Source organism: Patagioenas fasciata, chromosome 28 (genome assembly GCF_037038585.1).
Source record: "Patagioenas fasciata isolate bPatFas1 chromosome 28, bPatFas1.hap1, whole genome shotgun sequence".
Classification (NCBI taxonomy): domain Eukaryota; kingdom Metazoa; phylum Chordata; class Aves; order Columbiformes; family Columbidae; genus Patagioenas; species Patagioenas fasciata.
In genome coordinates this window covers 4,312,252-4,327,315 of record NC_092547.1, presented here as the reverse complement: position 1 = coordinate 4,327,315, position 15,064 = coordinate 4,312,252, and the positions used below count along the sequence as shown (strand labels likewise).

Sequence of the window (15,064 nt, the reverse complement as noted above, 5' to 3'; positions counted from 1 at the left end):
GCCGGCGTGCCCTGGGAAAGCCTTCGGCACCGCGAGCATCGGCGCCAGCTCCGTGCGCGCCAACCGGTGTTTTCCAGGCTGCCGGCACACGGCAAACAGCCGAAGCGCTCCAAGGGCCTGCAGGCTCGCCGGAGAGGTGTGGGGGGACACGGAGCGCGTGTGCGGACGGCAACGGGCACTTTGCAAACAGACAAACAGCTCTGAGTCCTGCTGAGCTTTCGGGGAGGGCGGGAGCTGGTGGGAGCCAGTTCCCCAGGCTGGAGAAGGTAAATCCGGTGCTTTGGTTGCTACCCAAAAGGGAAATCACCAAAAGCACCGGTCACGCTGTTGCTCTCAGACAGACAGACAGACACCCCCCCAAAATAAAAACAAGCAGTGGAGAAATCTTTCCTTTGGCATTTCCTGATTTTTTTTTTAAGAGGCGAGGTCAGCCGACAGCAAAGAGCTGCACTTAGAAAAGAGGCAAGCAAAGCCAAAAAAGCAAACAAACCAGGGCAGGCAGATTATTAAGGAACAAACCAGTCATGTTTGAGCTACGCCTTGCAGAGCATCCCTGCAGCATCCCTGCTTCTGTCCCTGCCTGCATCCCTGCAACATCCCTGTAGCATCCCTGCCTGTAACATCCCCGCCTGCAGCATCCCCGGCTGCATTCCCACAGCATCCCTGCAGCATCCCTGCCTGCAGCATCCCTGCACTACCTCTGCCTGCATCCCTGAAGCATCCCTACCTGCATCTCTGCAATATCCCTGCAATATCCCTGCAGCATCCCTGCCTGCAGCATCCCTGCCTGCATCCCTGCACTACCTCCGCCTGCATCCCTGAAGCATCCCTACCTGCATCTCTGCAATATCCCTGCAATATCCCTGCAGCATCCCTGCCTGCATCCCCGCAGCATCCCTACAGCATCCTGGCCTGCATCCCTGTCTGCATCCCTGCCGCATCCCTGCCGCATCCCTGCCGCATCCCTGCCACATCCCTGCCACATCCCTGCCTGCATCCCTGCCTGCATCCCTGCCTGCATCCCTGCCACATCCCTACCTGCATCCCTGCCACATCCCTGCCTGCATCCCTACCTGCATCCCTGCCACATCCCTGCCTGCATCCCTGCCTGCATCCCTACCTGCATCCCTACCTGCATCCCTGCCACATCCCTACCTGCATCCCTACCTGCATCCCTGCCACATCCCTACCTGCATCCCTGCCACATCCCTGCCTGCATCCCTGCCACATCCCTGCCTGCATCCCTACCTGCATCCCTGCCACATCCCTACCTGCATCCCTGCCACATCCCTACCTGCATCCCTACCTGCATCCCTGCCACATCCCTACCTGCATCCCTGCAGCATCCCTACCTGCATCCCTGACACATCCCTGCCTGCATCCCTGCCTGCATCCCAGCAGCATCCCTACCTGCATCCCTGCCTGTGAGGCCACCGCACACAGCCAAGCGCTTTGTCTGAGGCCGAGCAGCAGTTAAAAGCAGTCGTTTAAAGCAAACCAAACCAAAACAAACCCCAAGTTTCCCATCTTCTGTTGATTAGCTGTGAAAGGTTCAGAGTTCAGCTGGGTTGAAGAATGCGTGTGATTAAAAACATTCCTCTTTAATAAAAGGAAAAGGTCTTCTCCAGAGCCGCCGCACAAGGAAGAAAAAATTAGCTGGAGGGAATTTGTTCAAATTAAAAACACTTAAAGACGAAACCACACAAAAAGGACTATGTTGAAATAACATGAAGATCACAAAGGCAGAGCTGGAGAAATAGGAAATCCCAGAGTCGGGGTACCTTGCATAACCTCGCCCGGCTCCTGGGGTTTCATTATGGACCCAAACGCTGTGCTCCCCTCAAAGATGAGCAAAAACAATGACAAAAGCAGCGTCACCCCGGTATCACTGCTCGGGGACGGTGGGGACCCCGAGCCGGTGCTCCCTACCTCCATCTGTCCCCGCGTTCCTGGGGGGGTTTCTCGCAGGACCCCGCAGAACGGGAGGATTTGGGGCATCCTCCTGGTTCCTCGGCTGCGCCGAGGGGCGTCCGCAGCGTCCCGCCCGAGCCGTGAGAACAGATGGTGCTCGGCGAAGATGTCATGCTGGAGCGCTCGGTTGCCAAGCTGTGATAACTCTTTCTGGAGCACGTTCGCTGCGAGTTCCAAGGGCTTCAAGAACGGGCCAGATGTGGGTGGATCCCTCTCCTCCCTACCAGACACCAAATTCCTGCTCCAAAACAAGAACAGGCTGATGCTTCTCTATGCAAAGCCCCAGAGAGATTTTCCACAAGGGTAAAACCGTATTTTTCGACTCTGATTCTTGCAGATTTTCTTCTGCAGAAAGCTTGCAGAACAGATTAGATAGAGGCAGCGATTAAAGGTTGGCAACGTTGCCGTTGCATCACAAAACCAGCTCATGAACCGGGATGAAAAGCGACACACCTGAAACCACCCAGACTCCGCACCTCCACCTGCGAGCAAAGCGCATTACGGAGCTATTTCAAGGCCATAAATCAGAAAACACTCTGTCGGAGCCTGCAAACGAGATGAACATCAGGCCTCGGGAAGCAGATCGGGGCGAGATACTTCCCCTGATTACTCGCGCTGGTTATTTGCGGCTCATGACCTTTGAGTCAGACATTTAATCGCCCTCCCTGCAATTTTCTCCCCACAAATGTTTGTAGTTATATTTGAAATTCATGACTCCGGGACTTAGAAAATCTCTGGGTGCCCTCAGGCCAACCCGCGCTCCGGGGACACAGAGGGAAAAGCTTCGTACCTGGATCACTGATGGTTTTAATGCTTTGTGCTCCAGCCCTCACCCCAATATCGGTGTTTGCATCATCAGAGATGCAGGACCGCGCTATACGTTCCCACAGCATCCATACGGAGCAGAAAGCTCCGCTGTCGAAGGAAGATGCACAGTGAGCCCTTCAGCACTAAATAACGCAAGGATGGAAGTGGTCCGGCTGTGTTTCCAGTGGAAATGGGGGTGAACAGACCCTCATTGCGTGGCCGGGTCTGCGTGGGGGTCCTGGATGCGCTATCAGTGGGACCAGCGGATCCAGGCAGGTGTGGGGAGGGTTTGGTGCCTGTTTAAGGTGGGTTCTGCACATGCTCTCAAATCCCCATTGAAAGCGATTTGCCTCCAGGGCGAAGCTGCTCAAGAGGTTCCCAACCTAACTCTGCATCACACCAAATTCCCCCAAAGCCCTGAGCCGTACAACCGGACCCGAACTTGGCTTAAACCGCCAAACATCTTCCTTCACACTCATGTACGGCTCCCAGAGGAGACGGAGCAACTTGCAAACGTCTCCTCTCCCAGGGAATCACAGAATCATTTGGGTTGGAAAAGCCCCTCAAGATCATCCAGTCCAGCTGTTCCCCACCCCAGCACTGCCCCATGTCCTGAGAACCTCATGTCCGTCTGTCCAACCCTCCAGGGATGGTGGCTCCAGCACTGCCCTGGGCAGCCTGTTCAATGCCCCACAGCCCTTTGGGGAAGAAATTGTTCCCCACATCCAACCCCAACCTCCCCTGGGCAACTTGAGGCCGTTTCCTCTGCTCCTGGCGCTTGTTCCTGGGGAGCAGAGCCCGACCCCCCTGGCTCCAAGCTCCTTTCAGGAGGAGCTTTTTAACCTCCAAAGCCTTTTGAAATCACCCACAGCATCCAAGCAGAGGCAAAACCTGCCCTGCAAAATCTGGCGAGAGGTTTCGAATCCAGATTTGAGCTCGTTCGCCCACAGGAACCCACGGGCACCAAGCTGGGCACAGGCAGGACTGAACCACATTGCGGCTGCGGTTTCACCAACGATCCCGGCACACGGAACAGAACCATTTCAAGTGGAAAGGAAATGAAACCCCATCCTGGCCATGCCCTGATGTCCAGCACCATCCTCCGCACCTACGCGGGCAGGTACGTGCGTGCTCATGCGCATCTCAAGCAATTAAGTAAATGAACAGTGTTTTTACCAGTTTCTCTGCAGAAGGATCAGGTCCCCGCGCCCCACGGTTTGAGCGTGGGCAGCAGGAGGTGGGACTGGGGAGCTCATCTCCTGTAACCGCAGCCGGGACACGAGGGACAGCAAGTGGGCTCCATCCTCACCTCTGGCACAGCTGGAAAGCTCTGGCACAGCTGGAAAGCTCTGGCAGTCATTTCCTGGCAGCAGTCGCATCCTCCCACCCTCACCGGTCGTCAGCCCCATCCCAAACAGCAGCACCAGCCCCGGGGAGGATGCTGTGCGGAGGAGGGCAAGGTATCCCCAGGAAACCTCGCGGCAACCGCCGCTTCCTCTGAAACAGGGAAATTCAGCACCAAAGGGCTGCGTTGAAGGAAAGCCAAGGTTGCCTTGCGGCACCTCCTGCTCCCCAGAGCAGCGTAGGCAGCTTCTATTCATGGAAACTCCCAGGATTCGGGAAAAGTCATCACGTCCCAGAAGGGAAACATCCCCCATAGCGCACAGCCCACCCTGGTGGGTTCGTTCCCTTCCGACCACCCTCACCTGGTCACAGCCCAGCTGGGGAATGAGCTATTAGAGAGCAGCATAGGGCAAAGGGAGCTGGGGGTCCTGGGGACAGCAGGGTGAGCATGAGCCAGCACTGGGCCCTTGTGGCCAGGAAGCCAATGGGACCTGGGGTGGGTTAGAAGGGGGTGGTCAGTGGGTCAGAGAGGTTCTCCTGCCCCTCTGCTCTGCCCTGGGGAGACCACACCTGGAATCTTGTGTCCAGTTGTGGCCCCTCAGCTCCAGAAGGACAGGGAGGTGCCAGAGCCTGGCCCAGGCTGCCCAGGGGGGTTGTGGAGTCTCCTTCTCTGCAGACATTCAAAGCCGCCTGGTTCCTGTGGAACCTCAGCTGGGTGTTCCTGCTCCATGGGGGGATTGCACTGGATGAGCTTTCCAGGTCCCTTCCAACCCTGGACACTCTGGGATTCCCTGCTCCAGAGCCACCAGCACACCGTGCTGTCCCCAGTCAGGCAATGGAGAAGCTGAGGATCCTCTGGGAGCTCCCCAAAACCTTTCTCCGCAGCGGGTCCACACTCCTCCTGCCCCCAGCCCTGCAATCACACCCGTGAAGGGCTCCAACCCCACGTCACCGGCGCATCCTCTCCTTGGGGACAAAGGGTGAGGATTTGTGGCATGAAACCCTAAATATTGCCGAGGCCTGTGGGCAAAGCCAAATGGGGATCATAGGTCACATCTCCAGGCAAGCAAATCTCCCCGCTCTGCCTGAACTGGAGCAACATGGTGTCTCTTACCAGCTCCATCTTCTCCCTGAACCAGGCTTTGGGCAAGAGGCAACAGTCCCATCTGGAGCCTCAGCATCATCTCCCTCCCTTCAGCCACCATGGATTTTCTTTGGAGAGGGGTTTTGGCACTTTATCTGGTAAAAGAAGCTCCTCCGGGTCTCTCTTCTCCAACAGGCCAAGAGCGGCAGAGCCCTGCGGCAGCCCCGGAGCTCCCGGGAAGCAGCGAGCACCCACTTGGCACAGGACACCTCGTCTCTCCCCACCGGGGCTGGTTACATCAGCACCAGAGGATGCGGCCGGCGTGCCAAGGGAAGCGGAGGAGAGATCAAACGATGAGCCGAACCTCTCCTCAATCACCAGCCGTTTGCATAAGCGGAGGAGAACGTTCCCAACCGGTTTGGACGGCACGTCGATGGGCTCGGCAGCAGCTCTGCCCCGCACCGCGCTGCTGGGGGGAATCGCGGAAGGGTTGGGTTGAAGGGACCTTCAAATGTCACCTTATGCCATGAGCAGGGACATCCTCAGCAGCTCAGGGTGCTCAGAGCCCCGTCCAGCCTGGCCTGGGATGTCTCCAGGGATGGTTCATCCACCACCTCTCTGGGAACCTGGGTCAGGCTCTCACCACCCTCAGTGCAACAATTCCTTATATCCAGCCTGAATCTCCCTCCTTTAGTTTAAACCATCACCCCTTGTCCTATCACAACAGGCCCTGCTCAACAGTCTGTCCCCATCTTTCTTCAGGCCCCTTTTAAGCACGGAAAGGCCACACTAAGGTCTCCCCGGAGCTTCTCTTCCCCAGCTGAACACCCCAACCCTCAGCAAAACCTCCGTCCCCCGGCTCAAACCCAAACCTGCTTTGCCTCTCCCCACCAGCGAAGGGTCAGGGCCGCGCGGGGGCTGCTGTCACCAGTGCCACAGCTCAGCCCTGACATTAATTCGTTTAATTGCTTCGTGCAGCTCAGCGAGAGCCCAGTTTGACTCATAAACCTCCAGGGAAGAGCTCGGGGCTCCGAAGCGGCGTCTTGCTTGATCTGGAAGCGCTGAGACAAAACGCCCAGGCTCCCACAATACCCACTCGCAGCGAGCGACTACTCGAGGGGACCTGCCCATTAATTGGAGCCTCTCTGTGTGCTGTGGAGAAGGAAATCCCTTTGGCAAACGCTGGCCGAGCTCCAAGGCTGGGCTGGAAGGCAGATTCGCTTATGAAAAGACAATTTAAAAAGAAAAAACAAATAAAATTTAAGGCCCGATACAACGCAGAGAACAAGGAGCTGAGAGAAACCCCGATGGTCCCAGCAATATGGGAATGAGATGCATCCAGGGAAAGAGGCACAAACAATTTCCTGATCGCTGAACCGCCAGCAGCAAGGGCACAACGGGAGCTCAGCCCAAACCTTGCGCTGCATTTCAACGCTGTCAGACCCAGCTTTGCCCTGCGGGGCCAGCGCTGTCCCCAACCACCCCCGTCCTAGCGTCCCCTCCAGCCACATAGAGACGCGGGGTGTAGGAAGAGGGTTATTTATATGTGGGAGGAAGGAAGCTGTGACATTTGCAGTTTCCTGCACAAACGCACTTCTGGCCCCATCGCTGCGGGGCCGCCTGGCGCTGCCTCCCGTACCTTGGTGCTCGTGGAGAGGCCAGGAGAGCACGGCCCTTGGCTCAACAGCATCTGCGCAGCTGGGCAGGGCGCAGGCGTCAGTCGGGCTGGAATGTGCCTGGATCCAACCAGCCCCTCTGCCACACCATGGGGACAGCGGTGACAGCCACCCGGGGGGAAATGTGGGTGCACGCGAGCTGCTGGGAAGAGATCAGTGATGCTGAAATCCAGGGAATGCCAGCCAGGCTGGAAAAGCGACAAGAAACAGCGTGGCCGAGTCATCGGGCAGGACAATAAAGATGATGAAAGGAGTGGAGCATCTCCCGTGTGAGGAAAGGCTGAGGGAGCTGGGGCTCTGGAGCTGGAGAAGAGGAGACTGAGGGGGGACTCATTCCTGGGGATCAATATGGAAAGGGGCAGTGTCAGGAGGATGGAGCCAGGCTCTTCTGGGTGACAACCAGTGACAGGACAAGGGGCAATGGGTGCAACCTGGAACACAGGAGGTTCCACTTAAATTTGAGCAGAAACTTGTTCCTGGTGAGGGTGGCAGAGCCTGGCCCAGGCTGCCCAGGGGGGTTGTGGAGTCTCCTTCTCTGCAGACATTCAAACCCGCCTGGTTCCTGTGGAACCTCAGCTGGGTGTTCCTGCTCCATGGGGGATTGCACTGGATGAGCTTTCCAGGTCCCTTCAACCCCTGACGTTCTGGGATGCTGTGACTCCTGGGTCAGGAGGAGCCGGTGTCCTACACGCAGGTGGAGCCCGCCCAGGGAAACAGGGAAGGGAGGGACCTGGGAGGAGAACGCGGGGGCCCCGAGGCCGCCCAAGCGCCCGGCAGGGACGATGCTGCAGCGGGGTGTGTGCTGACGCTGCTAACCCAGCAAGCAGGGCTCATTCTGCTGCTGAGCCATGCAAATATGAGGGGGAAAAAGGAAAATAAATAAACAGATCGAGCCCCATGATGAGCCCAGCGCAGCAGCGTTAACCTTGCACACCGAGGAATCAGCATCCGTGTTGGGATTTGAGCCCTTGGTGCTGCTCTGGATCAGATCTGGTGTCAGCTCAGCCTCATCCAGGACTCTCGAAGTCACTTTATGTTGGAACAAACAACAGCGCTTGGGTGGGTGCTCAGTGCAAAGCTGACCGGGATTCACCTCAGAATCCCAGAGTGTCAGGGGCTGAAGGGACCTGGAAAGCTCATCCAGTGCAATCCCCCCATGGAGCAGGAACACCCAGCTGAGGTTCCACAGGAACCAGGCGGGTTTGAATGTCTGCAGAGAAGGAGACTCCACAACCCCCCTGGGCAGCCTGGGCCAGGCTCTGACACCCTCACCAGGAACAAGTTTCTGCTCAAATTCAAGTGGAACCTCCTGTGTTCCAGTTTGCACCCATTGCCCCTTGTCCTGTCACTGGGTGTCACCCAGAAGAGCCTGGCTCCATCCTCCTGACACTGCCCCTTTCCATATTGATCCCCAGGAATGAGTCCCCCCTCAGTCTCCTCTTCTCCAGCTCCAGAGCCCCAGCTCCCTCAGCCTTTCCTCACACGGGAGATGCTCCACTCCCTCCAGCATCTTGGTGGCTGCGCTGGACTCTCTCCAGCAGTTCCCTGTCCTTCTGGAGCTGAGGGGCCACAACTGCACACAATATTCCATATTCCACCTCCACGTGAAACGACGCTCACGTCCCACCCGACACAAACCCCTCGGCAACATCCGCAGGGGCCGTGCCCACCCTCTGTCTCACTCACCCCCAGACGTCATCGTGTCCCTCGAAACACTCAGGGCTCAATGTTCTTGTAGAGCAGAGCCCCAAAACGTGACGGTACCGGGCAAGGAACCCAACGGGCGATGGGAGCCCCGAAATCGGCTTTGCCGGTGGTTGCCAAGGCAGGCGCGGCCGCTCGCCACACCCCGCGGTTCTCACGGGCGAGCGCCAGCCTTGGCAAAGCGCCGGGCCCGCTGGCAGCCGGCCCCGCCGCACTCATTGAACGCAATTAAAGCGGAGCGGGTATTCCCACCTCCCGCTGCACCCCGCTTTGGGGGATATAGCGCTTTTAGACAAAATAAACAGGGAGGTTTTGCGTGGGCTCGGGCAGGTGGTTGGCACCCGGCAGCAAGGTGGAAATGGCAAAGTCTATGGTGGGGAAGCAAAAGCCACGGTGGAGTAGACACCGAGTCATTTTGGTTGGAAACAACCCTTAAGATCATTGAGTCCAACCATAACCTGGATCCAGCACCAAACCTGGTCCACTAAACCTTCCACTCCAACCCCCTGTGCTGCAGCATCTCCCGGAGACAAACACAAACCCCTTTCTGCTCTGCAAATGGGAACAGGCAACACCATAATGCAGCTCACACCACAGTTTGCTCATATTGAAAAGGGGGAAAAACTTCTGCCCCAGCCTAAAGTGTTTTAAGCTCCTCTGGAGTGATTTCTAAGCTGGTTTACGGAAGAATTCGCTGTTCTGCTGCATTCTCTGCCTCCCTACGACCACAAAAAGGAGGAAGGAGACAACCGAACCATCTCCTCCTCCATCCACGCATCCTCTGCTCCCTCGCAAACCCACTGTGGGGTGTCCGACACCAACACAAAGGGACACGCGGGGACAGAACCTTGGGAAGGATTAAACCGCGGGGAAAACACAAGCGAGGTCGTCACCCCGACCCCCTGGAGCCTGCGGATCCTTGGTGTTTCTCGCTAAGGCTCCATCGCCCTGGTACCACCACACACTCCCCGTCAGCTCCCGGGGTTCCCGGTGGGTTACACGGGCTGGCCAGACCCTGGGCTTTGTCAGGAACGTTCGGCAGCTCCAAATTGGGGTATGGAGGGTGTCCCTGGGAATGGTACCGTGCACAGGGGATGCTGCTCGAGGAGGATGAAACAGCCGCGTCGCGTCCCCATCCGCTGCGGGGGACAAGCAAAGGAAACAAGGCAAAAGGGATCCGTGAAGTTTTCTGCTCCCCCATGGAAAAATCAGCAGCGCTGTTGAGTCCTGGGGTTGTCCCGGGACAGACTCAACACCAACATTTGATACGTGAGATTGAATTGAGACTCTTCTGGCCGTCCCGAGGTGATCCCAGCTGAGCTGGGAGCCAGTGCAGTAAGAAATGGGCTCTTCCCAGTTTGGATCCTACCAGGAAGCACCAATCACCCCAGTAAAACTGGTAGAACTCCCATACAGTCAAACCCTCAGAGATGCGTCACGGGCCATTCCTCCTCCTCTGAACAAAGGCAGAGGTGTGGCCGAGACCTTTGCTTCAAACGTTTGGGGTTTACTGGTGCTAAAGGGATTTAGCCAGAGCAAATTAAGATCATTTCCCATCTTAATTAATTCTGCTTTCGCTTCCTGGCACATGGGAGTCCGGCCTTGTCCGGCACAACAAGGAGGCTCCGCTTCGCACGGCCACAAAAACACACGCAGGACCTTGCAGCGTCTCGTTGCCACCATCAGAGCCCTGGCCACAAGATGAAGAACTAAAACAATCCCCCCTAAAAAGCCAGAACCCCCTTTCATGGCCACATTGCTCCATCGCAAAGCGAGAGGTGACATTTCCCATTCCCCATCGCACACTTTTAAGGTTTTCAGAAGCACCTGAAACCATCCCCACCGAGGGTCATCGCACCCGGCAGCGACAACACCTCCACACACACGTCCCCACCACCACACGCAGCTCAGGGCGTTTATAACATCAAGATCCCTCTTTCCCTAACCAAAATACCTTAACGTTGAGCGCCAGCAACCTCACCACATCGCATTGCTCGGGATACGGGGCACGGAGGCAGAAGCATCATCCCCGGCGTCGGCGAGCACCACAAATGCAGCCGTCTCCGCTAAAAGCCACGTTGCAGAGTTATCTCAACGGAGCTCTGAGTGCGGGAGGACGCGTCTGAGCCCGCTGGCTGCCAGCGAGGACGCGGGACAAGGCGCATCTCCGCTGCCAAGCCTGTGCAGAGGAGGGGACCTCAGGGACGGCTCAGGTCAGGACGCATCAGCCCCCTGACCTGGGCGGAGCGGGCCGGCGCTTGGAAAAGCGGCGATTGCGCTTATTGCGCAAGGGCCGGGGAGAGAAAAAGCCTCTCCCCGCCCACCCCACATCCCTTTGAGGCAAAAAGGAAGAAGGCTGGAAACATCCTTCCTCTCCTGCGGACAATGCGATGGAAATAGCACGGGAGGAGCGGTGGCCGGCGGCAAGGAGCTGCGCGCGGCTCCGGCTTCCTGCCATTGTCCCCAACGCTGTTGTCCCCGCCACGGCTGAGCCCTGCGCGGCTGCACAGCCAGACGGCAAACCCCAAAATTGCCCCTTTGCCCCAAAGGACCAGCCCCAAAATGCAAACCCATTGTGGCCGCGGGCACAGACGCTGCCGTTGCTTCACCCAGGACGCCCAGGGACGAGGTTTAGATTGAGCCTGGAACTCACGGAGACGCGGCGATCGCTGCTGGAAACCAAAGTCTTTGCAAACGCGGCGATCAAATCCACTCCTGAGACCGGTGGGATTTTCCACTGCAGGGAAATAAAAACAACCAGGCAGCAGAAGATGCTTTTTCTGGACACAGCCCGGAGGGTGAAACAAAGCCCCCAGGGAGCAAGTTCCACCCTAAATTCCTCTTTTCTCCTCCAAATGGGAGGTGCACGTGTCCGGGCTGCTCCAGCGTGCACGTCAGCAGCCGGAAAAACCCGCAAGGACCAACGCGAGCCCGGGGGTGATGCCGCTCGAGCCGATGAGGGTGACACAAGGATCTGGTTGGGGCAGAACCGCTCTGAGATGTGAATCGGTCCCCAGACTTGGGATTGCGACTCAAGTCGGTGCCAGTTTTGTTATGCGCCTCTTGTTTTGGAGGGGTTTGCAGGATACCGCTTGCAGCCCCTTCTTCATGGTCGAGGTGGTGATAGAAACTGGTTTTCTTATGAAAAATATATATATAGCTCTATTAAAATATATATATACACCTCTATTAAAAAGGCTTCAGATGCTTTAGTACCTGAGCTGAGATTTCAGGACGGGCATCACCTAAATAAGCATCACGGAAACAGCAACGCAACATCAGACCCAGCGCTCCCCGCAGCCTCCAAGGGCCACAGCAGGGACAGAACCAGGAGGGCGAGCAGGACGGGCGATGCCACACGTCCCTGCGCCCCCCCGGCCACCACCCAGCCCTGTGACCGGGGACCACGGGCCCCACAGAGCCCACCGGAGCAGGGGGACGAGCCCCGTGTCTGCCGGTCGCTCTTTACCTCCCAAAAAGCGGTGCCAGATGCTCCCGGAGCCGCCAGCATCGCTCTGGACCGGCACTTTGAGCAGAGCTGCTCCGCTCCCCAAAAACTCCCACATGCATTTTTGCCCCCAACGATGCATTAAAAATCATCATCCTGCAAGCAAATATAGAAATATCACATCCTCGCCGCTAAAAATCCACCCAAAAGCGGCAACTCTAACACGGACACGTAGGAAAGCTCAATTTTTGGAGGAACTAAGGAAGTTGGCGCAACATCCTTAAGAGTGTTGGTTATCGACGCGCTGCGGCGCCGAACGCCAGCGCCAAACTTGCCTTCCCCTCCTCTCCTCGCTCCGCCGGGGGGGTTTTCGGGCCGTTACGCATCTGCTTGCGCTGGCGAACGATCAGGGGCTGCACGACCCTCCCCGGGAGGAACGCGCTGCCCCGGTGCTGCCCTCGCAGATGGGAAGGAGAGCGGGATCCAGCCTGGGAGGGGTCTGCTCACCCAACTCGCTTAACGCTTTCCAGCTCCAGGGGAAAAGGGGTCACGCTCGCATCGGGGTGCGGGCTCCATCGCCAGGGAAAAGCACTTTGCACGCTCCTTTTGCACATTTTGCACGCTCCTTTCACACAGTTCGCACGCTCCTTTTGCACAAGCACTTTGCACGCTTCTTTCGCACAGGCAGTTTGCACACTCCTTTTACACAGTTCGCACGCTCCTTTTGCACAAGCACTTTGCACGCTCCTTTTGCACAGTTTCATGCTCCTTTTGCACATGCACTTTGCACGCTCTTTTTACATGGTCTGCACATTCCTTTTGCACAAGCACTTTTGCACGCTTCTTTCGCACAGGCAGTTTGCACACTCCTTTTACACAGTTCGCACGCTCCTTTTGCACATGCACTTTGCACGCTCCTTTTGCACAAGCACTTTTGCACAGCTCACACTCTCCTTTTGCAGATGCACTTTGCACACTCCTTTTACACGGCTCAAATGCTCCTTTTGCACAGCAGTTTGCACACTCCTTTTGCACATGCACTTTGCATGCTCCTTTTGCACAGGTGCACACTCCTTTTGCACAGTTTGCAGGCTCCTTTTGCACAACCACTTTTGCATGCTCCTCTTGCAGTTTGCACGCTCCTTCTGCAATTTGCACGCTCCTTTTGCACAGTTTGCACGCTCCTTTCGCACAACCACTTTTGCATGCTCCTTTTGCACAGGTGCACACTCCTTTTGCACAAGCAGTCTGCACACTCCTTTTGCACAACCACTTTTGCATGCTCCTTTTGCACAGGTGCACACTCCTTTTGCACAAGCAGTCTGCACACTCCTTTTGCACAACCACTTTTGCGTTCTCCCTTTGCACACTCCTTTTGCACAACCACTTTTGCACACTCCTTTTGCACAACCACCTTTGCACACTCCTTTCGCACAGTTTGCACACTCCTTTTGCACAACCACTTTGCATTCTTGCCCCCCAAGGGAAGAGCCAGCGGTGCCCTCGGTTGCAGGAGCCCTGTTGCGCTCCCCTATCCCCATTCCCCGCCCCTGCCCATCATCCCTGCGGACTCCGGACGGGTCTCAGCCTGAACCTCATCCTTGGACAGGGAGGATCTCTATGCAAGCTCAGCCTCCCGTGTTTGTGCAAACGCACTGGACGCTCCCACCCAGCTGGGACGGGGCGCTCGATCCAATTTCGCTCCTCAGAAATCGCACGGGAGATGGGAGGAATGCGTCGGGGCCCTTCCAGCTCCAGGCGGGAACCCTGGCCTCTGCAAAAGCATCCCTAGGAGAGAAAGAACCCACGGGCAAGGGGATGTTTGTCCTTCCAGCAGCTCCCGGAGAGGTGCCCGATGTGGACATGCACCCACCATCCAACACAGAACTCCGTGCTCATCCCTCGCCCCTCAGGCATCGCCTTGGGGACCCCTCACCCCTAAATAAACCAACCTTTGGAGGAGGTTGGGGCTGAGCGGTCACACAGGCATCCCCAAAATGTGGCGAACGCCTCCCGCTTATCGCTGTAAACAGGCTGTAAACACGGACACGGCGAATAGACGGCGCATAACTCACTTCACCCCCTCCCCTTCTCCCCAAAACAAAACACACACCCAGAAACAGAAGGAAAGCAGTCGGGAAAAACCCGACAGTAATTCAACAACTATTTCGAGCGGTTTCAATCCCAGAGGAGGTTGCTCTGCCCTCGGCCGCATCCCCACGCCGCCCCGGCGCTGCCCGGTGCCCCTTGGCCATCCCATGCCCGGTGCTGGTAGCCCAGCTTGCCAGGAGCATTTTGCCCTCATTTCATACCGTTTGCATCTCAGCTGGCACCTCAGTGCGAAGGCAACGCCAGATTTCCCTCCGCTGAGCCAACGCGCTTGGAAACACATGACGACTTCAGCAGATTAATTGGAAACACAGCCTGGGTGTTGCAATCCCAGGAATGACTCCAATTTCAGGAAGAAATGTTTTCATCTCGAACTGGGAGCAGTCACCCAAGTGGAAGGGCACATTCCTGTTGCTGTAGCTCACCCCTCCCCGGTGTGCGGGCGGTGGGAAGAGCGGCGCAGCTCAGCCCGGCGGGGCCGATGCGCCGGCGCTTGCGTCACCGGGGACGCGCTGCTGGGATTCCTGACGCTCCCGGAGCGCTGGAGAGGGACAGCCCGAGGTTTTCTGACCTCCACCTCCCTTTGTAGCTCTGAAGCCTCCTATGCCAACGGCAAAAGGTGGGAGAACAAGAGGGGATGTGAGGGTCCCGTGTTGCGGGTCGTCATTGCTCTACACGGGGATCTCAACCAGTTGGATCGATGGGCTGAGGCCAAGGGTCTGAGGGTCAACAAGGCCAAGTGTCGGGTCCTGCACTTGAGTCACAACAACCCCGTGAATGCTACAAGCTCAGGGAAGAGTGGCTGGGAAAGGTCCTGGGGGTGTTGGTGCCAGCGGCTGAACATGAGCCAGTGGGTGCACCGGTGGCCAAGAGACCACAGCATCCTGGCTGGGACCAGCACTGGGGTGGCCAGCAGGCCCA

General features: G+C 57.2%; 1 protein-coding gene across 12 annotated transcripts in view; it reads right to left on the bottom strand.

Moving 5' to 3' along the window:
• Positions 1–15,064, bottom strand: part of HDAC7 (histone deacetylase 7) — a 97,061-nt gene that overhangs the window by 26,025 nt on the left and 55,972 nt on the right. For 2 of the 12 annotated variants that reach the window (XM_071800052.1, XM_071800048.1), the window contains exon 2: positions 11,240–11,323. The exons of 7 other annotated variants lie outside the window; for them this stretch is intronic. In XM_071800052.1, the coding sequence (XP_071656153.1) occupies positions 11,240–11,323 (84 nt within the window). Of the gene's footprint in view, positions 1–1,929; positions 1,952–10,540; positions 10,822–11,239; positions 11,324–14,346; positions 14,455–15,064 lie in introns of those variants that run through there. 3 more of the 12 variants (XM_071800059.1, XM_071800053.1, XM_071800058.1) reach the window with 3 other exon arrangements.